This window comes from Callorhinus ursinus, unplaced genomic scaffold, assembly GCF_003265705.2.
Source record: "Callorhinus ursinus isolate GAN/ISIS: 27379988/994484 unplaced genomic scaffold, GSC_fseal_2.0 scaffold8, whole genome shotgun sequence".
Lineage (NCBI taxonomy): Eukaryota > Metazoa > Chordata > Mammalia > Carnivora > Otariidae > Callorhinus > Callorhinus ursinus.
Genome location: NW_027397070.1, coordinates 34,077,820 through 34,104,317, shown reverse-complemented (window position 1 = coordinate 34,104,317; position 26,498 = coordinate 34,077,820). Strand labels below are relative to the sequence as shown.

Genomic DNA, 26,498 nt, shown 5'->3' with positions numbered 1-26,498 from the left:
AGGAACAGTAAGGACAGTGAAATATCTGACTGATTATATTAAATATAAAAAAGAAAATGAAACTTTTTTATGCTACAAAAAGAGGAAATAAAATTATAGACAGTTATACAGATGATGAAGGTATGCTGTATTTAATCAAATGTGAGCTCAGAGGAAAAAAAAATCACCAAATATACAAGGAAACAAGCTGCAATGAATAGAAGTAACATAACAAATACAAGATATAAAATAACTATGTATGAAATGTTTAAGAAGATTACACACACACACACACACACACACACACACACACACACACACCAGGAAAATGAGAAGAAATTACTTAAAAATTTACCAAGGAATTGGAAAAGAATTAAATGCCACTTTTGGAAATTAAAAATTAAAAATCATTGATATTAAAATTTCAAAGGATGACAACAGATTAGAAACAAATGCAATAAATTTAGTTCACTGAGTTGAAGAAATAAAAAAATAAAATTATGTTCACTTCAAAAAACCTACCACAAAAGGATGAGGGGGAAAGGGGAAGGAGAAAAAGAAAATCAAATTCTCCAATAATAGTTAAATAGTATAAATAGTCCACAGAAGTAGCTCTAAGAAATTTTAAGACTTGGACTTTATAGTGCCTCTGAAAGCCCAAGAACTATTAACTAATTTCTCTGTTGATGCCAACTCCCTAGAACATGGCTATGGTAGTAGCAGAGTTCTTTACACTCTAAATCAACATTTATTCCACTGAGAGAATCAGAAAACACCAGCAAAATAATGGCACCTAACTCTATAAGGTACAGCTTAATCTCATTTAACAAATGCTCCTTTGGTATCTCATTTTCTAAATATACCTAAATCATAGCAATCTTTAAATTTGTGTATCTTTAGTTAGAGGTAGAAGTTTCCTGTGGGATCCATTAGTTTGCAGCTCATAGGGCTAAGGCCTCTGGAATGGTGTTCCAATCCCCTCAGGCCTAAAATATTTTCACAGGTTTCTCTGGTTAAATATTCTTTTCATAAAGCTCAATTTTATAGTCAGTTAAATCAACAAATACTCTTAAATTTCTCCTGCAATATAAGTAATCTATAAAAGGTATGAAGATTCTCTGTATCTCTGTCTTCAATGAATAAATAAAATCTTTAAAAAAAAAAGTTATGAAGATTTATATAGAGTTCTTTTAAGAAGAATATTTGACAGAGAGAGAGAAAACGAGAGAGAGAGAGAGAGAGAGAGAGCACACAAGCAGGGAGAGTGGCAGGGAGAGGCAGAAGCAGGCTCCCTGCTGAGCAAGGAGCCCAATGTGGGCTAGATCCCAAGACTATGGGATCATGACCTGACCCGAAAGCAGACACTTAACCGACTGGGCCACCCAGGTGCCCTTATAGAGTTCTTTTGAATAGAAATATTTGTTATTTAAAAAAAAAAAATACACACATTTTGTAAACTTGAGTTCCAATACTAAAAACATTCACTTAAATCATATAACATATTTTATATGTTAAATAACGAATCTCATTGTTCTAAAGAAATTAAGTATCTTCATGACCTGCTCCTTTAGAAAGTTATATGCAAAATATTGTAGGCAATGTTTCTGATAAGGGGCTGATTATGGGGTTTTAAACATACCATCCAAGATGTAAAATACAAGTACAAACAGTTCCCATTAGTTTGCATTCCCTTTCTCCCAAATTTTGAGTTTGCTTATTACAGGATTTTACTCCTTTAAAGCTGTATGTATGACTATGGCTCTTTGGGGGCACTTTTACTGACCGTGCCTAAAATCCCACTAACAATTCTAGTCCAACCAGAAGGCCCCTGATCTATCAAATCAAATTAGATTTTCTTTGGCAGCAGCACTCTCTCAATTAGTGCCTTCCCCTAGCTGATTCTAGATCCCTGAAGTAGTCCACTGAGTATGGAGGCACCCAGAATAGGATTCTACCCCTCCAATTTAAAAACCCTCAGGGGACAGTGTCATTTAAGTCTGTGGGATTTCTCCAAAGTATCCCAAGGTGATAAGGTTTCCCATGTTACCCTGGTTCAAACCTGAAGATCTTCAAATAACCCAAAAAAAACAACACATGACTATAGTTCAGCTTCAAAATTCCTATACAAAGTTCTGGAAAGAAAATATGTCAAGGGTACTAAACCTCATCAGAAAATGGAATTATCATTTGTGCTCCAATGACATTATGACTAAAATTCAAAGTTCAGAACAGAGAATTAAAAAAAAATCTTATCTTCTACTACATGATAACATCTCTGCCTTTTCTTTCTTCCTTCTAGGTCTTTTTTTTTTTTTTAAAGATTTTATTTATTTATTTGAGAGAGAGAGAATGAGAGACAGAGAGCACAAGAGGGAAGAGGGTCAGAGGGAGAAGCAGACTCTCCGCTGAGTGGGGAGCCCGACATGGGACTCGATCCCAGGACTCTAGGATCATGACCTGAGCCAAAGGCAGTCGCCCAACCAACTGAACCACCGAGGAGCCCTCTTCCTTCTAGGTCTTATTCTCTCCTAAGCAAACTCCAAGTTTTACTCTTCTGTTCACAAATTCAGTCTCCTTGCAAATTTTATACCATTTCTATTCCTGTTCTCATCAGGAGAACGCTGTCCCTCCCCAGCCTGATCAATCTCTTCTATTTTCCTGTTCTTGCCTTTCCCATTCTTGGGTTTAGGGGTGTAAGCAGGTAGAGTTCAGGCAAGTCAACTGCTAGGGGAAACATTTCAGTGAACTCATGCAAGCCTGAGTTTGAAAGGTTAGAAGAGAAATGGCTACTAGAGAACACTTTAGAGAAAGTTGAGGGACTAATGAGCAACGCAGAGTAAAAAACACTTCTGGATGAGGACTAATCGTACATATTCTTTGAAGAGCCTGATTCTTGGTTTAAATCTGGATACAGTCTTCCAATTACTGAATTAATTTTTCCTGGTCAGAGGAGGAGGAAACAACTATTTAAGCTCTATAAGGAAGCTACATTATTCATCACTAGTTATCTCATAAGATATATAAAATGTTTATAAAGGCTAGAAATTAACTGATCAAAAAGTTATCTAGATTGCATTTATATGAAATATCCAAAAAAATGTATAGAGAGAGAAAGTAGATGAGTGGTTGATAAGAACTGGGGGAGAGGAGAATGGGGAGTGACTGCTAATGACTACAAGGTTTCTTTGGGGGTTATGTAAATGTTCTAAAATTAAATTGTGGTTAATGGTTGCACAATTCTGTGAATACACTAAAAACTACTGAGCTGCAACTTTAAATGGGTGAATTTTATGCTATGTGAGTTACATCTCAATAAAGTCATTTAAAAAGACTGCTATGGTTTTTTGTAACTATATTTTATTTTGCATAAGATTTTAAAAGATGACTATAGATTATATGGAGTAACATGTAAAAATACTATATTCAATTTTTTCCAAGATTACCTTTGAAACTTCCCCAGCTGCCCAATATTTATCTTATAGCTTCAACTAAACACTGATTTCACTTGTTGAGTATTTCTTCCAAATAACCAAATTTCATCCAAATGAATTATAATGCAAAAGACTGTTACTGAGTTAAATACCTAAATTTAAATGCCCTAAATTAAAACCTTAAAAATGAAATTTCAAAAAGCAAACCAAAGGTGACCAAGCAAACCAACCAAAATAAGTCAGATACAGTTCTTCTATGCTAAATAGTATTTCCATGAAGTCCACGACGTAAGTCATTTTTTTCTACCAAATATCACTCAAAAATAGTCATTGCTGAATTAGGTAAAAACTTAACAACTCCCCAAACCATAGTCACCTTGTGCAGGTTTGAGCAGCAGTCTCAATTTCTCATAGTAAGTGTAGACAGAGCTTGCCACTTTTGATGTTTCCTTCATGTTTAATGTATCAGTATCTTCTAGACACGTACTGTGATATTAATTACAAGCTCCATAAGGTAGTCTTAAGTTTCTACAAAGGTATGTACTGAGCAATTTTTAGAAGTAAACTTCAGGGGCGCCTGGGTGGCTCAGTTGGTTAAGCGACTGCCTTCAGCTCAGGTCGTGATCCTGGAGTCCCGGGATCGAGTCCCGCTCAGGGGGAAGTTGGCTTCTCCCTCTGACCCTCCCCCCTCTCATGTGCTCTCTCTCTCTCTCTCTCTCTCTCTCTCATTCTTTCTCTCAAATAAATAAAATCTTTAAAAAAAATAAAATAAAAGTATAAACTTCAGAAGGACATAATTGCCTGAAAAATAAGCTCAGTTTAGTTGGTGGGTTCTAGTGACTATAAAAATTGGATACTGACCTATTTTCACTAACAACTACAGTATGAGCAAAAACACTGAAAAGATGTGGAAAGCATAGAGCTATTTAGTTTTTTAAAGTTTTCTAAGAATGTTCTATAGTATTCACAATCTCAATTTGCCTCATCTGTTAACTATTTCAAATTTCTTGGTTTTGAATAACTTGTCTACAGAAATGGATTCAATTTCCAGTTTGCTATTTTTTAAACCTTGCATATTTGAGGATTCAGACTCAGACTGACCTAGAAAATAATAACTGACTCCCTTAGCCAACCAACCCATTCTTTTTTCTTTTGCTTAAAACAAACAAAACCCCCTGTGTGACAGTACATTTAAAGATGTATGCTGGTAACCTGAAAGAAGGGGAAAATAGAACTTATTAAATATTTAAGATGATAAAAGGTTTATTCACAAACAAAATATGTAGCAATTTTAAGTATTTTACACATGAAATGCCACTGCTAGAAAAAAGAACCAAAAAGTATTTGCCTCTAAGAGAAAGACTTCTGTCCATACAATCTAACATTTTTCAAAAACAGATTCATTCACTGAGTCCATAAGTTTTGATGAGATGTTTTGAGTGTATGGAAAAGGATGCTGGGAAATTAAGAGAAAAAAAGTATTTTTAAATGAAAAATTCCATCTTTCTATTAGCTTAAAATATACATATAACTACCTCCTGTACTTGATTAGCCACACCTCAAATGACATGACCTAAAATGAATTTCTCAATTCCCTGCCACTTCTCCTACCCAGTTCCCTGTCTCAGGAAATAGATCTACCATTAGTCATAAGCTCACAGAATCCTGTATTTCACCCTGATCATAGTATATTATAAGACCCTGTGAATTCTTCTCATTTTAGATTTTCAGATTCATGAGGGAAGGATCATGTCTTTCCTATTCATGCCTTTTCTATTCATAATACTTTGCATATCGTGAGACACTTGTTTAATACGTAGGACAAGGGAATGATAGCCATCATCATGACTTCTCTCTTGTCAACAGCCTCAGGAATTCTTTTCTACCCAGGAAAATGTATTCCCATAGAAAAGGAGTTGCAAACAAACTGTATCCTACCATTTCCATTTTCTTATTCTACAGAATGCATAGTTCTAATTTTTAAAACCTCTACAGAAATAGAATTGATTTCTAGTAAGAAAATATTGGACTCTAAAGCAAATGTGCAGCTTACCAATTAAAAATCTGATTTTCAGATTGTGTTCATTAATGACTTTTAAAAGTTTCTTGACATCAGGAGCACCTGGATGGCTGGCTCAGTTATTAAGCGTCTGCCTTCAGCTCAGGTCGTGGTCCCGGGACCTGATTGATGGATTGGTGGATTGGTGGATTGAGCCCCACATCGGGCTCCCTGCTCAGCGGGAAGCTTGCTTCTCCCTCTCCCTCTCCCCCTGCTTGTGTTCCCTCTCTCGCTGTGTATCTCTGTCAAATAAATAAATAAAAATCTTTAAAAAAAAAAGTTTCTTGACATCATTAGTTGACACTCTCATTACTGAAAAATGGAAGGAACAAAAGAGAAAGATGTAGTTATGACTAGAAGTTAGAGCCTATACATTCTCTTTCCCTGAGCTATTTATTTATTCATCTGATCATTCAATCAATAGTCATGAATGGGTAAATTTTTTAAAGTGTTTTCTATATGAGAAGCAAAGTATAAGGTAATTTAGACACAAAGGAATAATTTCTGAGAGCTAGGAAACCCACTTTCAATGTATTTTAGACAAAAATATCTTTAACTTAGTCTGGGAGTTTTACTGTATATAAAATGAATTTATCCCATATGCACTTAAGGAGCTCCTCATTCTACTCACTGTAGCAAACTAGTACAAGATCATACTAGATGGCTGACTAGTTGTTGAAGTACTTGCTTATACTATCAGGAAGCATTTACACAGAGAAAAATGAAGATGACATATGGAGTAATACAGGGTTAAGCTGTGGGTTACAACAGAACAAAAACTGCCACTTCTAAGATCAGCCCCTAACATCCAAAACAGCCTTAAAGATTCTCGGCAAGAATAATCCACTGCTTTATAAAAAGTAAAAATTTTATTTACCATCTATTTACATTCTGAAGCATGATGGCATACTGCAGAGATGTTTTCCTAAAGCCTGGTAAGTTTCGTAATTCTGTTTGTAAAACAAAATCAAAAAAGCAATATATAGCTACTCCTTGCTTATCCTTATCATTAATACTTTCATTTCTGAAATTTGGTAACAAAGGTAAGTAAGCAAGCTTCATCTCCTACAGACGTAGTATCAAATTTGATGCAATTTTCTACCACTCATGCTAAAGAAAAGTAGAAGTGCCAAAAAAAAAAAAAAGGCACCAAGGCATTTATTCAAAATCAGTAATGAATTACATTCTTAGAAGTAGCACAACAGTTCTTGAATAACATATTCTTTTTTTTGAGAGAGAGAAAGAGAGAGAGCAGAGCAGTGTGAGGAGCAGAAGGAGAAGCAAGCTCTCTACTGAGCAGAGTCCCGGGACTCTGGGATCATGACCAGAGCTGAAGGCAGATGCTTAACTGACTGAACCACCCAGGTGCCCCACTGAATAACATACTCTTGAAATAAAATAACTAAGCTACATATAGCCTGATTCAAAACAAAATACACAAAAAAACCATTTATCTACATCCCTGCCTGAATGGTCATATCACAGATGAGTAAAAAGAACTAGCCTAAATATAAAATGGATTATACATGACCTATGCTCTCATAATTTGCTATACTTCTGGTTCACATTCAATTTTCTCTGTCATGTGTTCATCAGAAAATAAGGAGACTATAAAGATAAAACAATCATATATTGAGCATCAACTTAAAACAAAACCCTGTCCCTGCTTTCAAGGAATTTATTTTTAATAAATCTTAATATTGAAATATTCCATTTATAGTATAACTTCTATTTTAAGCCCAATGGGGTAGCTTGTGTTTAACACTATCTTCTTAAATTCACTAAGAATTTAATTTGAATAAAGGACTGATGAAAGCATTTGTCAATGGGTTGCAAAGTAATGAATAAGCCGTAAGGGAAAACTGTGTATGGCTTGTGGTACTAGTTGTATTATGCCTATATCTTTCTTATATTACAAAATTTAACAGTTCTTGGTAAAAAGTTCTACAGTGAATTGACATAACACATGACACTATACTTTTCAAATTCAGTATACCCTTCCACCTAGGATCCCAATTCAATCACAAGATTTACTCACTGGGTACAACGGAAATGTAGTCATACCCTTCATAACCAAAGATTTTCTAAACCATCACAACTGCCAACAGTTTCTTTTAGCAAGAGCAATAAAACTGCTACGATCCATATATATAATAACTATGAAAAATCCAAGGACATGTGTTTAGCTTCTATTACCGGCGGTGAAACTTTGGACAAGTAACTTAACCTTTGTCTCAATTCCTCATCTGTTAAGATACAAGTAATAATAGTATCTATCTCATATACAGAGATAGATTTAATAAGACAGTAATTAAAATTTTTCTATGATAATGCCTGGCCTACTGCTCAATAATGTTAGCTATCATTGTTAGTAGCTAATGTTAAAGCTAGAAAAACTTAAAAGTCGCACAAGAATCAAATTTGTCATTCTGGTCTCATTAGTATCATACTCCAATAAATGGGTCTTAGCAAGCAGACTGCCTATATAAAATTATCCATTTAAAAATTCAATAAAGGAAATTTTACTATGCATTTTCCAAATACTGGAAACAGTTTAACAGTTTGATATGGTTTAAAATTTAGCTTTAAGGTTTATATGAACATAGACTATTCATATATTAGATATGTTTTGATTCAAATTAAATCAGTTGAGAGTTATCTCCCTTCTTTAACTAATACGTCATCTAATTACTGTGACTCCACAACTCCCATTTAAAAGGTTGCCTAGTTCATAGCATCTGCAAATATAACTCTGGAAAGAGATGCATGACTATGAATGTCCTATTAACCCTCAAAGTGAAAACACTGTAAGTTAAAATGAAACCTTTAGGTCTAGAATCAATCAACCTAATTATCTATACCAACATAAGAACTCTGCCACATTTCTGATATGTATAATCTTCACACTTAAATACCCAGGTTCAGCCAAAATAATATATAGGACGAAAAGTCAGAAATGTCTGCTACCCGAAAGCTCTGAACTGTTTCCACCACCTCCTACAGCAATCACTTCCACTCTCAGGTAGATTTTGCCTAATATTTACAAAATATCTGAATATCTACCATCCACAAGGCATTGTGGTAAGCTTTGGGATAATAAGTTATTGTATTTTCCCCTTCCCAGTTTTATAATTAAATTGAACAGTTATAATTAGAACACAAATACCTAGCAATAAAGTATACAACTAAAGCCTAACAAATAATACAATAGATACTGCTATAGAAGAACAGAGAAATGAGAGATGAAACACTGTGATCAGAAATGGCTTTGTGAAAGATGAAATATTAGAAATGAGCTTTGAGTCATGATAGAGCCCCGCATCGGGCTCCCTGCTCCTCGGAAGCCTGCTTCTCCTTCTCCTACTACCCCTGCTTGTGTTCCCTCGCTCGCTGTGTCTCGCTCTGTCAAATAAATAAATAAAATCTTTAAAAAAAAAATGAACAAAAGGGAAAGCAAAAGCTAGAAAAAGAAGGGCAAGAATCCAACCTACCAATTAGCATGAACAAGAACCCACTGAGATAAAAGGATAGGGTGTGTCCAGAGATGGCAAGTGTACTGGTTTGGTTGAAACAGATCAATCCTGGGCGCCTGGGTGGCTCGGCTGGCTAAGCATCTGACTTGTGATTTTGGTTCAGGTCACAATCTCATGACCGAGTGCCACGTCTAGCTCCCCCCTCAGTGGGGAGTCTGCTTGAAATTCTCTCCCACTGCCCCTCCCCCCACTCACTCTCCTCCCACTCGCTCTCCAAAATAAATAAATAAATCTTTAAAAAAAAAAAGAAAGAAACAGATCAATCCTGAAGTTCAATTATGGAAAGTGTCAAAAGCCCAGCAAAGAATTCTAAACTTTATTCTAGATGAAAAGGGAATCACAAAGTATATCAAGCAGAGAAATAATATGACACAAATAGTTTTTTAGAAGAAGTCTGTGATGGTTTATAGAATGGAGAAGGGAGATGCAGCACAAAATGAAAGTGGGAAAGACCAGCTGGAGTGCTAAAAGCATGGTCTGGGTATGAAGTGATTAAGATCTGTAGTATTCTAATACAATTTTTCAACCTTAAATAACACAGGACCCACCTGTAAAGCCTTAGTACCTTTTATGTAAAGACTATTTTTTTTTTACAAGAACTGAATTAATTAGAATTTAGTTTTCTTACTCTCTCTTGCATTTTTTTCCATAGCAGTATCTTCTTGCCCATTTCTAATCATAAACTGTAACTTTTCTTCAAAATACCAACCCTTGTTTTTCTTCACTTACTGATCATTCTAGTCTGAACATTCACCTTTGCTATTACTCTTAATCCTCTATTTAACCATCTATTCCCACCTAACCATTAACTCCAAATGCATGACCTCTCCAGCTTCATATACTCAAATAAATCTACTCATACTCAAACTTTTCTTCCATTACCTCTTAACATTTAACTTTTATATATAAATTCTAGATGCCCACAATCTTTATAACTTCTAAAGTCTCTACTCAATCTCTTAGAGTATGGTTTCCAGGCTCACTGCTAAAACTGTACTCAAAGACTCACACTCAGTAAATCTCTATTCCTGTATCTCAAGATTTCACAAACTCAATAGCAACTACTGTTTATTTAGTACTTTCTTCATGGTAGAAAACGTCAAGTATTTTACACAATCATCTCACTTAATCTTCAAGAATACCTAATGAGGGGCGCCTGGGTGGCTGAGTTGGTTAAGTTGGCTCAGGTCATGATCCTGAAGTCCCAGGATCGAGTCCTACATCGGGCTCCCTGCTCAGCAGGGAGGTCTGCTTCTCCCTCTGATTCTCCCCCCTCTCATGCTCTCTGTTTCCAATAAATAAGTAAAATCTTAAAAAAAAAAAAAAAAAGAACACCTTATGAGAAAAAGGCTTTCCCATAAGACAGGTAAGAAAACTGAGGCTTAGAGAAATCAAAGAGTTTGCCCAAAATTACCCCACTAGAAAATTTTACCATCACCTCCTCTCTAAAGCCTTTAATGTATGTACTTAGAAACATTTCCCTTAGTCCTTCATTAAGGATATCAACCATTTGAGAATTTAATGCTGATTCCATTCCTCAATCTAAACAATGATAGTTGAAGACATAAAACTGTTTAGCTCTGTTGACTTTGGAAACTTAGAGAATGAGAAAATGAACTTAACTTCTTAAATCTTTTCTGAATGTTTCAGAAGAGACTCCTGTATTGGAAGACTTAATTTATACATAAATTTATAAGGTGTCTTTTAATTCTAGGAATCTGAATCATAGTGTTAACATTCAGCTTCTCAATTTTTGATTCCTAGGAACAAGAAGGCTCATCTAGTTGGGAAAAATTCAATCAGGAATATTTTGAAAATAACTTTATAACTACACAGCTCTGATTCTGGCATGTTACTTAGATTCTCTGAGTCTATGTTTCTTCATTTGTAAAACAGAAATAACATCGTATACTTTAGAGGGTTGTGGGGAAAATTAAACCCTCACAAATGGTCAATACACTGTGGCTTTTATTTCTTTATTCTGTATCTAGAAGTAGTTTGTTCTCATAGGATTTTAATTCAAATCATATCAGCTACAAAAACTCTACTGACTTTCAATCCAGATCCTAAATATGAATACTACATAAACTTGATCAATGGATTCCAAATAAACATATTAAGAATTATAAAAACTCAAGCTCCCTCCTTTACCACACATTTATTCAAGGAATGTTTAAGACACCTCTAATTTCATAAACATAGTATCAGTAGTCTATTAATACACATTAACATCTAGTACTCTTCTCTCAGTTTCTTAAAAAAATTCTAAAGTCTATTACATTTTAGATAAAGGTATACAGAAGTTCACCTCTCTTAATCGTTTCCTTTCTCTAGCTCCTCTCCTACCTGTCTCAGCAAAAGAAAAGCTAGGTAAAGAGATTATCTAGGTAGTACATAGATTGCTAGGACATGCAAAGGTCAAAATCATCAAGGAATCTATTCTGGAGATTCAATAAAACATAAAATTGTTACTTGTACATTCGACATTAAAAAAAGCAAAAGAAGAATATAATCAACCTTAACCCCAAATCCTTTCATATAAGGGTGGTTAATAATCCCAGGTAGAAATTCAGAGAATTTCTTGGCTAATAGTGCAATAATAAATGAAGCAACTGAATTTTAAAAATTTGTCACCGACATTATTTGAAATGAAAGACAGAACACATTCTTGCATAAAGTTACTACCTAAGGTATAGGAAGATACAAACTTTTACCTAGTTGCCTCACACCTTCCCCTCACCCAAGGTCCACACATTTCACAGGGCCACACCTTGTTTTATCTTCTTGCTTAACTCTTATAGGACTCCACTTGAGCCGACTTTCTTACATGGCTGCCTCTTTCCTCTGATCTAAGGATGGAAAGTAATCAGTACCACTCAAGAGTCAGGTGCCCAGGCAAGAGTTAGATAATCACTGGGGGGGGGGGGATCATCAAAATATCACCCTATAATTATATCTACATGATCACAAACTTACACTCTAAGAAATTAGTCCAGCACTTCTGGGTGAGCATTACAGGGACAACAAGCTCCCTGTGGACATATGTCAGTCTTTAGTTTTTAAATTATTAAATAAATAAGCATTCACAGCTAAACCAGAATTGACTACATATTTTATTAGCTACTATAATAAACAGTCTTAAGTATAATCTGAACAAATTCAAAGACTAAGTTTTTGGTAACTGCTTAGCAATGTTTACCATGTGACAACACGATGTTGCTATAAATTCCTTTGGAAAAAAGTAGGTACTAGGGGCACCTGGGTGGCTCAGCTGGTTGGGAGTCTGCCTTTGGCTCGGGTCATGATCCCAGGGTCCTGGGACTGAGTCCCACGGTGGGCTCCCGGCTCAGCGGGGAGTCTGCTTCTCCCTCTCCCTGTGCTCCTCCCCTCCCCTCTGCTTGTGCTCTCATTCTCTAAAAATAAATCAAATCTTAAAAAAAATTAGGTATTAGGAAACAAATTTTCAGACAAAGGTGTATTAACAAGTCAAGATAAGCAAGACCCAGCCTGAACTCACAGAAACATCTTCATAATGTGTTCTTATAATGCCCTTCACATCAAACTACCAAGGGTCCTGTGCTTGTTCAAACCTACAGTCTCAACCACCCCGTCCTTCTTCCTCTCAAGAGTTTTTCTAGACTTCCCAATCCCAACAGAAAAATCAATAAAGCCTACCTACAGGAATATCATCCCTAAAGATCAACCACCAACTTAAAATCTTTTATGGAAGACAGTTATTTTTAAATAACATGCAGATTTAGAATACTGAAACATCTAAGTGCCTGGCATATACCAGGCATTTGGTCAAGGCATTTTGAATAGACAATGTTAGCAGAATAAAAAAATTTAACAACTGGCCATGCATTTGATAATACAGTATACCACTTTGGCTTTACTGATTTGTAAACTGAGACTCAAAAGGTTAAAGGAGTTGTCCATGGACACAGATATTTTGGAGCACAGTCATGACTAACAATTCTTATCTCCTAGTAGTACAGTGTTCCCTTCAACAGGTTATACTGTAATTATGGTCATCATTCCAGCCCTTCAAACTAAAATATAAAAACATACTTGTGTTTAAAAAAAAAAGAATGTTTAAAGAAATTTATGTAAATTTCCACCAAAAAAGAAAAATATTTTTTTTGTTTTTTTTTTTAAAGACTTTATCTATTTATTTGACAGAGAGGCATAGCGAGAGAGGGAACACAAGCAGGGGGAGTGGGAGAGAGAGAAGCAGGCCTCCTGCAGAGCAGGGAGCCCAGACGCGGGGCTCGATCCCAGGACCCCAGGATCATGACCTGAGCGGAAGGCAGACGCTTAATGACTGAGCCATGCAGGCGCCCCAAGAAAAAAAAATTTTTTTAAAGTAGGCTCCATGTTCAGCATAGCGCCCAAGGTGGAGCTTGAACTCATGACCCTGGAATAAAAAACCTGAGCTGAGAGCAAGAGTCGGAAACTTAACCAAATGAGCCACCCAGGTGCCCCTAAAAAAGAAATTTTAATGACTCTAGCATTCAACCCTTTTATTTCTCAAATATATACTGAGGTAGCTAGCCAAACTTCCTGGTCTTATATACCTCTCCCATAATAAAATTACTTCACTAACGTGAAAAATGTTTGATACCACATCAAAAATGTCTTTAGTAACTTCCATGTGCACTTCTCATTATACTTTCAATTTGTCACTGCCGCCAACTTGCAGCTGAAAAGTAATCATCCCTACATGATTAAATGTTTATTCAGATATATGTGAGTTACACCTAAGAACAGAACTGTAACATCAGGCAAGGAATGTTACTTTGTGGTTCAAATTATTTACTGACAAACATTAAATCAAATGTAACATCTATGATTAGAAAATAGGCAGTGGTGTGGGTCACTATCTCCCTAATCAATTTTTCTAAAGTGTTACAGAAATACAATATTTGTAAAAGGCCCAATATGTAAAAATATAGAAGTTATGAAAGTGAAGTTGTTCCAGTTAAAGAGGAATTGGGGAGTAAGCCCTGCTGAACTCCCGTGAGCTGTGGAACCCCTAAGGCTCAGCAGAGTATCATTTAAATAAATAAATCCCCTTACTCTTCAGAACTCTTTGCATCTAAAAACTGGTTGTGTTTAAAATCCCAATATGCAAGTTTGAAAAGATTAAGCCTTTTTCCTCAGAACAATTTTTAAAATTTTTAATTTCTTTCAATAATGTCAAAATCACCTACTCTGGGAAAATAATACCTATATCCCATTGATTTTTACACCTCCCATCACTCTACCAATCACTAAAATTCATTCCGCTCATTAGTGCAATCTGCAGAAAATTCAGGGGTAGGGATGGGGGCGGCGCACACATTTCTTGGCTTGGACAACTTAAGTATGACCTTTGTGGATCTGTAAGTACCATGCGGTGCTTGAGAAGAGAGAAGGAAAAATACCTCAGGTGATGAAATTTTCAAAACGTATCTAAACTGCGGTTGGTAGAAGGCTCTCCACAGCCAGCTGTCTTTCAATATTTAAATCTACAAGCAGAACAGAACCATACCTCAACCACCAAACTCTAACATTAAGAACTTTACCACACAATTTACAGTTAAAAATACAAGAAATCAGTGTGATTTACTTCAGTGGATTTGTTCGATGTAATGAATGAACTGGAGGCATCACAGACTTGAGTTCTCAAGGAGCCTCACTCTCAGCTCAGACCCCTATAAGACCTGAAGCAAATCCTCCAGAATTTGGTGTCTCGAGGCTAAGTCCGGTCCAAAGGAAGCCTACCCCCTTCTTTCTCCAGGCCTCCCTCCCAGGGGTTGGAGCTCTGGGCGGCCCTGCGGGTGGGGGCGCCGCAACGCCCTACTCTTCGCTTCGGAAAAGTTCCGCCCGCCGTTCTTGGGCCAGGCTGGCCTGGGGCTCTCGCCCGCGTCGCGGCCTCAAACAGCCGCCGGGCCTCGGCGGCGGGAGGGTCGCGCCCCCTCCCCGCGCCGCCGCCACCAACACTCCGCCCCCGCCGCCCCGCCGCCACCGCCCTCGCTGAGCGTTAACCCCTTGCGGCCCGCCGCCCGGCTTCGGGGAGGAGGCCGGGCCAGGGGGTGGAGTTGTCGTGTCTCCTCCCGGGAGCGCCCGGGCAGACGCCCGGCTTGTTTACAGGCCCCAGGCCCAGGCCTGGCCGCCACCGCCGCCGCGCAGGCCCGCGCCGCCCGCCCGCCCGCCTTCGGCCCGAGCGTCGCGCTTACCAGGAGCAGCCGCAGGCTGGCAGGTCCCTGGTCGGCCAAGGCAGCGGTGGCGACGGCGGCCGGGGAGGGGGCTGGAAGGGGGTCACCGCGGCGGCCGCCGGCCAGGTCAGGCCGGGGAGGGGGGCGGAGGAGGGGAGGAGCCGGGCTGCGTCCGGGCCCCCCGCTCTCGGCGCCCTCGCGGCTCAGATCATCCGGGCGTTGGAACGGGAGGCGGAGAGCGGGTCCCGGAGGAGGAGGAGGAAGAGCCGAAGATTCATCGCTTTCGCGCCCCACCTGCCTGGCGCCCCCCCCCCCCCCCTCCCCAACCACCCGTTCCGGCGCTGCAGCCGCCCGAGCACCCGAAGCTGCGGGCCGGGCCGGCGCCGAGACCACTGCTCCCTCGCTCCCGCGCGCGCTCCCGCCCCTAGCGCCGCCGCCGCCGCCGCCGCCGCCGCCGCCGCCTCGAGCGCGTCCCCGCGCAGGCGCGCTCACGACGGCGCCGTGCTGCCCCTCCCCGACTCCTCTGTCCGCCCCGCCCCGCGGGCTCGGCGGCCGCTACAGCTGCGGCGCGGCGGAGCAGCTGGAGAGACCCGGATGTCGTTGGGCAGGAACTGCGGCGAGGGCCGGCAGGCGGGGGAGGGGCGGCCGCAGATGACATCACTGCCCTACCCAGCTTCTCTCGCCGCAGCCCCCTCGCGGCCGGGGCCCCAGGCTGAGGCCGAAGGGAGCATCCGAATCCCGGATCGGAACCGGGACTGGGGCCCTTATGCCCCCGGCCCTGGGGGCTGGACAGAGTGTGTGAGCGTAAGGAGTCCCGGCCATCGAGAGCTTCTTCAAACCGGGCAGTCTGTCGAGCCCGGACTCGGGAGCTCCCCCTAGGGCGTCGGCTCCTGCCGCCCCGGCGCTTCCACTTGTCTTAAGTGCACACCCCACTCCCTGCAAAGACACCGTTCTCAGAACCCGGAGGACCCACCCCGTGCTTTTGACCTCTCTCGGACGCAGTCGCGGCCTCGTTGCCCCCTGGCGGCTGCGGCTTGAACGCACTGTAGCACCCAGGCAGCCGCCAGACCCCCTTCCCCGGGGCCCCAGGCTTCTGGAGCCACCCTGGCCAGTGACCCCGGGAGCCCCACCGCAGGTACCCCTACCACACACCTCTGGTCCCGAAGGGCAGCCACACCCTACCACCACCCACCCACACGCGAGTGCGGCTGATACACGCACGGGGCACATGCTCTGAGTTTCTGGCAGGTTTTCCATCCGTAGCTCATCGGATTCCACCTTGTATTTATTTGCACATGTTAGACAGTCATGTGATTCTGTCACAGGGGACCTCCAACGACCTCCTGCAAGGTTTAAGGAACGGAAGATTTTTCTTGAGAATGATCAGAAACGTAACAGCTGCTTCTGTTAAGAGGTAGAGATCAAGTCAACCTAATTGAAACTGCACATGAAGGCGGCCAAAATCCAGTTTAGCTAGCTGGACTACAGAAAACCGACCCACGCTGTTTGCAGACGCCGGGATAGAATGACAAACCCTGGGCGGCCAATGAATCAGAACTGGGAGCAGTACATCACCAGCATGAGTTCCCATTGGCTGGGGTGTCTTTCCCTCTCTTGTCAGAGGCTTAACCTGTTCATGGATTTGACCTATACCACACTGGCTGGAAGAGAAGTTTAAAGAAAAATCCGTGTTTTAAAAAAGATGGTCTCGTATATACAAAGAAAAACCCAAATAGTTCACTGTAGGAGGCAAGTACTTTAAAAAGAACACCTGAAAATATTAGTCAAATTGTCTTCTGGCCAATAAAAAGGTAAACTTGTGATGAGGCCTCTCCATTTTATTTCAGGAACTCACTGTAGCAATTTATACCCTGTTACTTTGTATATCCTAAAAGCACTTTGTTGCCCCAACTCTTAGATCAAAAGCAATCTGTTTATTCTTTCTGTCATTCAACGCACACTTAGCTGTTTTTGAAGCTGTGAAAGCCATCTCCAATTTTTTCTACATGACTGTTTTGAGAAGATTCTGTTCCTTTCACATTTAGGCCTGGAACTTGACAACAGGATAAAACAGTTTCACCAAATAGTCACTGGCTGGCCAATTCTTCAAGAAACCCAAAAATCACTCTACCCGCTATCTATGGCATTAGAATTTCTTAGAGTAACAGGAAGATGGATCTTTTCCAGGTATACAATGCGAAAATAAAATTCACTTATGCATTTGGTCCCAGGATCATCTGAGGATACAGTTCCTAATTACTTCTCTGTACACTTGGCCAAAAAAAAAAAAAAAAGGGAAACTAGATCATAGATCTTTGAAACCACCCCGTATTGAAAATCCTTAATACTTAAGACAAGTAACAGCATGATTAGCATGCTAGTAGACTCATTACAATTGTAAAATTAAAAAGCCCATGTGGCAACCACTATGTGAAGTGCCCCTGGAATGCAAATTTTCTTATTCCTAAGGCAGAGCCTGAGTAACCAATGACAGTAGTGGACCATAGAGAACTTGAAGGACTTGCTTATCTTTCTGCTTCCTTCCTTTAGTCTTCCATATCTTTTCTTCTCTCTGTTCTACACTTGCAGGAGAATCTGGGTCAATTATAGCAGAAGAGGCAGAAGAATAGAAAATAAGAGCATAAAGAGATTTTTAAGGAGGGCACACAGTATACCCCAGACTGCTGATAAAAGTCTACTTTCCTACTATTTCTTCTTTCTGGATACAGCTTGCAGGGACATTTTGGTATGAACTAGGAAACTCATGGGTTATCAGATAACACTTTTAAAGTTTGGAACAAAGATATCTTAATATTGTCTGAATAAATATGCTTGATATTATAATATCCCATTCCTTATTATTATATTAAATATTATGTTCCCGAAATATTATGCTATAGACCAAACCCAACTATTTAGAAGGGAGGAAAGGACATTGAAAAAAGAGGCTTAAGGGTGGCCTGGGTGGCTCAGTCATTAAGTGTCTGCCTTTGGCTCAGGTCATGATCCCAGGGGCCCGCACCATCGAGCCCCCGCATCCGGCTCCCTGCTCAGGGGGGAGCCTGCTTCTCCCTCTCCCACTCCCCCTGCTTGTGTTCCCTCTCTCGCTGTGTCTCTCTCTGTCAAATAAATAAAATCTTTACAAAAAAAAAAAAAAGGAAAGAAAAAAAGGCTTAAAAGTTTTCTTTTTGTTTAAACTATAGGGGATCTCCAATGTGTATTTGGGATGTTCATAATGAGTTTCTGTGAAACCTCAGTGAAAATATATTCTCATAATTGTATTTTAGTAATTTCTTATGGGCATATTGTAAAACTATCCTACGGCTGCTTTGGAAATCTGTTTACATTTCAATTACCAAAGAGGAAGAAGATTTTCTGGAAGATTGGCTTTCAAGTCCTGAATTTAACTGTGTGCTATTAGCTTAGTACTTGGGAGGCATGGGGTGAGCATGGGGGCTGAGGTGAGGAGTCTGAAGCTTAATCTGGTTAGCAACACCCTCTCCGCTTTTCCTCTAGAATCACAATTTAAAGTGAAGGTTACACTGCTTGTTCCCAAATTACTATTGTGAATCCATCCGGGAGAGTCACCCTTGAGACCGCCTGGCTTGGGCCTCTCAAAAATCAAGGTCAGCAATTTAAGTGATCCCTCAGGGGAGCGCTTGAGAATTCCCCTCACCTGAGCCATCCATCCTTTCACACTGAAGTCAGCCACTACTCAAGAGTCACAAAGCCAAGCAGAACAGAGTTTCAACTCTTCCTTCCTCCTCCTCCTTCACTCCCTGTTCCACGAGTCTTTCTCACAAATATCCTCTTCATACGTCCTCCTCTTCTCTCTTTTCTCCTTATCACTCTTCTCCCTTTCTTCTGTCCTTTTTTAGTCCCCTTTGCCCCTCTTTTCCCCGTTCTTCTCTTCCCGCTTTTTCTTAGCTTAGTCCAAAATACAGCCTCTGCTACCCACTTTCTCCTGAAGCAGTACCTATCAGTGGATAGTGCCCCTAAACTAATTTTGCTGGTGGGGGGTGTGCCCCCCAGCCTGGCCCTCTGGCCTCCATCCCCCCCCCCACCCTAAAGGGTCATGAAAAACTTAGGTCTTTAAAGGACTGTCACAGAATGAAAAGGATTAGAGAATCCGGTCCTGTGTGACATCACTGAGGCAGCTCCATCGGGGGTGGAGTAGATAGGAGCCAGCGGTCTTGTGTTGTCACTGTGACTCCTCCTGGATCTTTTAAGAGAGATGGGGGTCCCCATGAACACCATAGGCCAAGTCCTAGGGAGTCTTCAGAGTAGCATCTCGTTTCAAGAGAGCTGTATATAGCCACAGCCCCACAACATTGGGGCAGGCCCTTTCAGGCAAATGCATTTGTTCAACGGATAGTTATTGTATGCCAGGATGGTGGTAGATAAGGACATGAAGGGGCAAAAAGTCCCAGCCCTCAAGGACCTGATATTATAATCAGGGGTATAGACAAAGAGGCAAACAAATAAGGAAATTAAGATATAGAATATGCCAAGCTCCATACCAGGCCCCTTATGGGTGTTATTTAATTCTCACAATAATTTTGTAAACAAAGATACTGCCCCCCTCTCTCTCTCACCCCCCATTTTACAGAAGAGGAAACTAAGGCTGAGGAAAAGAGCTCTTTTGCAGACCTGAGACCGTCTGAGTCCAAAGTCACTGCTTTTTCTGTCCCAGAAGCTGACTCTTGAACTGACTTTCTCTTTTCTTGAGGCCCTTTCCACTGCAGTTTTGCATCCAAGAAAGAAAGAACAAGTCCAAAAATGGTGCCCTTGCTGAAGATGTCTTAGGAGAGGAGGTACACAGCACATCGAACAGCAAAAATATTTCTCATGCTCCATTTAAAATCATCACTTATCTTAGAATTTTGTTTCCAGCTGTCACCAGTTCCATTCTCCTGCTCTCTCTACTCAAGGAAAACTTCTCTCTTCCCTTCTCCTAAGACTCTATGAAAACTGTGGAGGAGGAGAGCATATTTATTCTGTCTGAAGATATTCATAACAATCATTTTTGAATATTTTAAAAACGTTAGAGCCAAAGAGGATATCCCAAAGCCTATCTCTGCTCTGTTTATCCTGTGGACAAGTTATTAACCTCTCTTAACCTTGGTTTCTTCATCAGGAACACAGGAATAATCACCCTGCAGAAACAGATGAGATCTTGCACAGAAAGAACCTGCCACAAGAAAATGTAACTGTTACTTTAAAGCACATCATGTGATATTTTTTAATAATAACACATTGTAAATGTTTTGACACCTTCCATGCAATATTTTATCTCTTCTATAGGCCTACAAAGGTTCACAACAGAGTTGTCAGTTGTAGGGCTAAAATTATTCTTTTCAAGACTTGTTTTGACTTCTAGTCCATTGGCTTCCTGAGAACCTGTGGGAATGTATGTGTGACCTATGACAAGGATCTTCTGCTGGAGGGTTCTGCCATCCCCACCACTGCTGACCCTTTTTATGTGAGTTTCCACTTCATGCCATCTATACCAGAGGTGACCGTTTGGTTCTGAACCTAAACTTTAGATTGTTCTTCTTATACTGCTTTAAAAGAAGGACTCCAAATGCTATATTTTATATGTTACAGTATTTGTCATTTTTATATTATAGACTTGAGTCACCACCATGCATTTTATCTAATCGATAGATATTGAGTACCTCAAAAATCCCAGGCAGTGCTCTAGAGGCTGGGGATATTATGTTGAAGAAGAAAGGCAGTTTTCATAGAGCTTACTTGGGGGTAACAGAGAAAACAAACAAGCTTCTTACAGAGGAATAAATACTGTAATATATGTAGAACAAAGCATGATGTGGGCAAGCAGGATGGGAGAGGGGCCAAAGGAAAGTTTACTTTACAGCAATCAGTCAGAGAAAGCCTGTTACAGGGGTGGCAGTTGGGCAGGCCTGGGTAACAGAAGAAACCACCATGTAAAGATCTAAGGGAAGACCCAGGCAAGAGCAAAGGCCCTGGGGTGGGAGTGCTCTTGACATGTCAGGGAACAGAGAGAACTCTGGGATGGCCGGGACACGGTCAATGTGGGAGAGAGTGCTATGTAGGCAGGGTGTCTATTGGCCACAGTAAGCATTTTGATTTTATTTTATGTGTGATGGAAAACCACTGGAGGTTTTTATGCAGGGGAATGATGTGATCTGATATATGTTTTGCTCTTGCTGCAATATGAAGAAGAGATTTTAGAAAAGTAAAAGTGGAAGTAGAAAAATCCTTTCATGTCAGTTTCATAAATCCTTAAAGAGGAAGTGAAATTATTTCCAGCTTTAAATATCATAGAATGATTACATTTTGGTGGTAGGATTGAGGTCTTCTGGAGATCTCTTGTTATTGGAGTTTATGTTTTCATTTTCTGAGAAGGATTCTTGGATATTTTTGCCAGTGACTCATCACATAACCTTTCTTGGTTAGTATAGTAAAATGTAGCAAGGAGTACCTTGTAGGAAAGGCTAAATTAAGAGTAGGTAAGATGGACACCCATTCAGACGGTTCAATTACAGGTGAATACCTACTGCCCTCAAAAATACTCCCCAAGAACCTCATTATCCTCTCGCTCTCCACTTGATGCTCTCCCAACACACATCTGAAGGCTGAAGACTAAAATTCCACTAGGTATTTATACCTTGTGCCATCCAGTGAGAATGGTAGTTTAGGTGTCCTTACCTAAGGCACATATTTTTACATCTTAATATGAAAATCTTTAGATCTTTTGAATAGTTAAATTTTAATACATGGGAAGCAAGTTGCATTGACATGTATTGGTGGGAAGGGTAAAGGAAATTTAAGAAGGAACTTGGTAAAGACCTCAATAAAATCAAAGATGAATTCTGCTTCTTCCACAGCCATCTCTGGTCTCAGTCTCGCTCAAGGACCAATGAAAGAAATAAGAATACTTCACATGTTTAGTCTTCTTATTTGCTACTGAGTTTTCTTCCTTTAATTTAAAGGTCAAATATTGGTAGTCTTCAAGGTAAACCTAGGGTAGGCCTTTAGAAAAGGACCATGACTAATTTTATGCTTAATCTTACAATTAGTACATTATAGATACCCAAGAAATATTTCATAATAAAAATTATTATGGCTGTTATATTACACCTGTAGAATCTGCGATCTCTGCATTGGTGAGCCAAACAACAATTTCTGCCTATAGTACCAGATTCAGCCTATGCACTAGCTGGTGTAAATAATAAGCACTTGTCACTGGAAAAATAATCCATCATTCAAAACTAAGTACTGATTATGAACCTATAATGTGTCAAATGACATTAAATACGGAGAAGGATGCAAATAATAGTTGCTGTAATATCTCGCAAACCTCGTATTTACCAGACTCTGATATATGTCATATCAATTCTATTAAAAATATCTGTTAGGGTACCTGAGGGGCTCAGTCGGTTAAGCATCAGCCTTCAGCTCAGGTCATGATCCTGGAGTCCTGGGATCAAGTCCCATGTCAGGCTCCTTGTTCAGCAGGGAACCTGCTTCTCCAGCTCCCCCTGCTTGTTCTCTCTCTCTCTCTCTCTCTGTCAAATAAATAAATAAAATCTTAAAAAAATAAAATACAAATATCTGTTAGAAATAATTTGTTGTTTAAATTACATTTTATGGCCATCGTAAGTTCTTGAAAAGAATATATGAGAAAATATATTGATCTGTACTTTTAAAGAACCATGTGTACATCTCTTGGGGGGGGCGGTCAGTAAAATTACTGACCTTTGTCCAAGTAGGCAAGACATACAAACCTCTTTTTGTTGTCAATCACAACACAAGCATGGAAAGTTTAAAGGGAACAATGTGAGTACTTGAAACATGGGATGCCAAAAAAAAAAAAAAATCTTGGCTTGATATAAAATACCAGTGATTTATATGGCCTAGTGAGTCATGTGTATCATATCTGGGTTATGTACCCATAAACATTGCCTTAAAGGCAGTCAGACTATTTGGACTGTCATCACTAAACGCATCATCACATGTCAGTCCTGCCTGAATTCAAAAGCAAAAACTAAAATACAGGGGCACCTGGGTGGCTCAGTTGGTTAAGCATCTGCCTTCTGCTCAGGTCATGATCCCAGGGTCCTGGGATCAAGCCCCGCATCAGGCTCCCTGATCAGCGGGGAGCCTGCTTCTCCCTCTCCCTCTGCCTGCCTCTCTGCCTACTTGTGCTCTCTCTATCTCTCTGTCAAATAAATAAATAAAATACTAAAAAAAACCTAAAATACAGAAACACATGGAACTGACAACATATAAAATTTCTGCTGTCCTACACTTAGATTCCCAAAGGCAATGTTACAAAAGGGTGTTTAAAAGTCCAAGAAATTCTCCTTGTAACTCTACCTAATTTGGATTAGATAGGTCCTTTTTGGTTGTTAATATTTGTTTGAAACTGTTAAAGGGCAAGAAATTTCACTGACTTAATAAAATGTTCTAGATGATGTAAATCACAACCCCCACACCTATGAAAAGAATTGTTAGTCAAACACCAAGTTTGGAATAAAAACATAGTATGTGTCAAATCCCAATAAATATGGCAAGAGATATAAATGATGGCTACTGTTTATTGAGCACTTCCTTTTTTGCTAGAATCTTTATTTCCACAGTATCTAATTTAATCCCAACAATATCCCTTCAAGGTAGCTGTTATTACTATATTTCACAGATGAGAAATGGAAGCTCAGAAGGGTTAAGTTCACTTGTCCAAATTCATAGAGCAAGTGAGTGGATAGAATTTGAACCCCATGTGACTCCAAGTTTTGCTGTTTTTTAGAACACAAAATTGAAGTTTAAAATATAATCTCAGTGTCTATTAAGACATCAGGTTATACAGAGACCCTCTGGCCTGGGGAATCAGAACACAGGGTTTTAGTCTTGTCTCTGATGCTATGCCACTGTATGCAACTTAGGCAAGTCATTTCATCTTTTTGAATTTTGAGTTTCCACATATGTAAAATGAAGGTGTTGAGTCGAATAATCCTTGTAGTTCCTTCCATCTTCAACATTCCACTACTCTAGCAATGAAAAAACCCTGACTCTGGAATTGAACTTCTATTTCTTCCACATTCTGGTAACAGTAGTGTGTATTTCTTTAGGAAGAACCACCCCTTCCTCTCAGTATAATTCCTTCCTCTGACCCCAGAATCTGGTGCAAGGTTGGGCACATGACCTAAGAGGACCAATTAGAGTAAATCCTAGGAATTGTTTGGGAGCATTAGAAGAAAGACATCCTGTTCCTCTATGGTTGTTAGCAGTAAGGATGATGAGAGTTTGGAGCTTCTTGGGGCATGTGCAAAGATAGCTTCTCCTCTGGAGTGTTTAGTTTCTTGAGGCAATACATTCTCTATTTGGTTAAACCAGTTTAAATTGGGGTTTCTTTCTGGTTCATAGAGTCACAATAGGGGTGCTCTTTGAAGAATAGGTTGAATTTGCTTTAGGTTGGATTTCAGAGGGGGAAAGCTGTGCCCAGAATCTTTGATATGGGCATGACTCTCTTACTGGATTGGAAGCAAAGTGTGAAGAGGCGGTTAGATATCAGGAATGAAAACTAGTATGAGACTGAATTGTCAAAGATGTCGTAAGGTTCCAGGAGGACTTTAGACTTGGATGGTGATATCAGATTTTGTTTTTCAAAAAAGACCCCTATGATATTTCGAGTTCTACCTCTCCTCTTCCAAACCTTGCCATTCTTGCATCAAAAGGTGGAAGAAGATTTATATCTTTTCCCATTGACCTTAGGTAAGTCTTTAAAACTACCTCAATAAATAGAATGTTATTGAAGCAACACAGCATTATTTCCAAGGCTAGGTCATACAAGGCAATATGGTTTCCATATGGGTTCTCTCTCTTTCAGAACATTTGCCCTTGAAACCATACTACCATGTTGTGAGCAAAGACCATGTGTAGGTATTTTAGTTGACAACCTGTGTAATAAAGAATTTGGCCTTTCTCCCTAGTTCCTGGGAAGTAGCCTTTAAAACCTTGGACTGTCCCAAGTGATAGGAGTATCTTTGTTATTCATCATGTTCTCTGAGAGTTTATGCTGATGAGTTGACTAACAGTGGGACCTTTGATAATTTAAACAAACGTGATGACTCAGGGTAGAAGCTGCCCATGCCAGAAAGACCAATCATGTGACCAGAGATTTGGGGTTTTGAAGTGGGTGATATTAACCCAACCTCTGGGAAGGTGTGGGGGATGGCTGGAGATTGAATCACATGGCCAATGATTTACAGAAGGCGCAATCACGGAGGTTTAACATTATGCACACAGTTGGGTGCCCGGGTGGCTCAGTTGGTTGGGCGACTGCCATCGGCTCAGGTCATGATCCTGGAGTCCCAGGATCGAGTCCCGCATCGGGCTCCCTGCTCGGCGGGGAGTCTGCTTCTCCTTCTGACCCTCCTCCCTCTCATGCTCTCTGTCTCTCATTCTCTCTCTCGCAAATAAATAAAAATCTTAAAAAAATTTAAAAAAAAAACATGCACACAGTTGGGAGTCATTGTAGGGTTTGTTAGCATCTAAAAGCGTTAGAAATGACAGGATCATTTCAAAAACTAGTTGCATCCATTCTTGTAGTAATAATGACAAAACCAGTGTAACTAGCAGCCAGAGTTAAGGAAAAAGGGCATGGGGGAGTCATAAAGAAATAGAAGGGGAGGATCCCAGAGCCATCTAAAGTAGACAGCCTTCTAAGACGACTACAATGATCCCCATCTCCTTCTATTCACATTGTTTTGTAATTCCCTCCCTTTGAGTATGGACTGGACCTCCTTTCTAACAAACAGGATGTGGCAAAAGTGATGAGCTCTTGCTTCCAAGATCAGGTTGCAAAAGACCATGGTTTCTGTCTTGCTAGAATTCTGTCTTTCCTTCCAACTTTTTTGCGCTGATGAAGGAAGCTGGCATGGTGTGAGCTGTCTTCTCCATAGAGAGGTCCATTTGGCTAGGAACTAGGGGCAGCCTCCCACCAACAGCAAGTGAGGAACCGAGGCCCTTGGTCCAACAGTCTGGAGAAACTGAATCCTGCCAACAACAGCATGAACGAGCTTGGAAGAGGACCCATCCTCAGTTGCGCCTTGAGGTCACAGCAGCTCTGGCCAACATTTTTATTTTATTTTATTTTTTTCAAGATTTTATTTATTTAGTTGACAGAGAGAGACACAGTGAGAGAGGGAACACAAGCAGGGGGAGTGGGAGAGGGAGAAGCAGGCTTCCTGCAGAGCAGGGAGCCTGATGTGGGACTCAATCCCAGGACTCGGGGATCATGACCTGAGCT

At 40.1% G+C, this 26,498-nt stretch overlaps 1 protein-coding gene across 3 annotated transcripts in view; it reads right to left on the bottom strand.

Moving 5' to 3' along the window:
- PPM1A (protein phosphatase, Mg2+/Mn2+ dependent 1A) overlaps positions 1-19,038 on the bottom strand; it is a 45,849-nt gene extending 26,811 nt beyond the window's left edge. Inside the window, exon 1 of one of the 3 annotated variants that reach the window (XM_073895305.1) lies at positions 18,879-19,038. In XM_073895305.1, the coding sequence (XP_073751406.1) occupies positions 18,879-18,891 (13 nt within the window). In that variant the 5' untranslated portion in view covers positions 18,892-19,038. Of the gene's footprint in view, positions 1-15,223; positions 15,553-18,878 lie in introns of those variants that run through there. The other 2 variants (XM_025869929.2, XM_025869930.2) reach the window with 2 other exon arrangements.
- Positions 19,039-26,498: the final 7,460 nt, after the last annotated feature.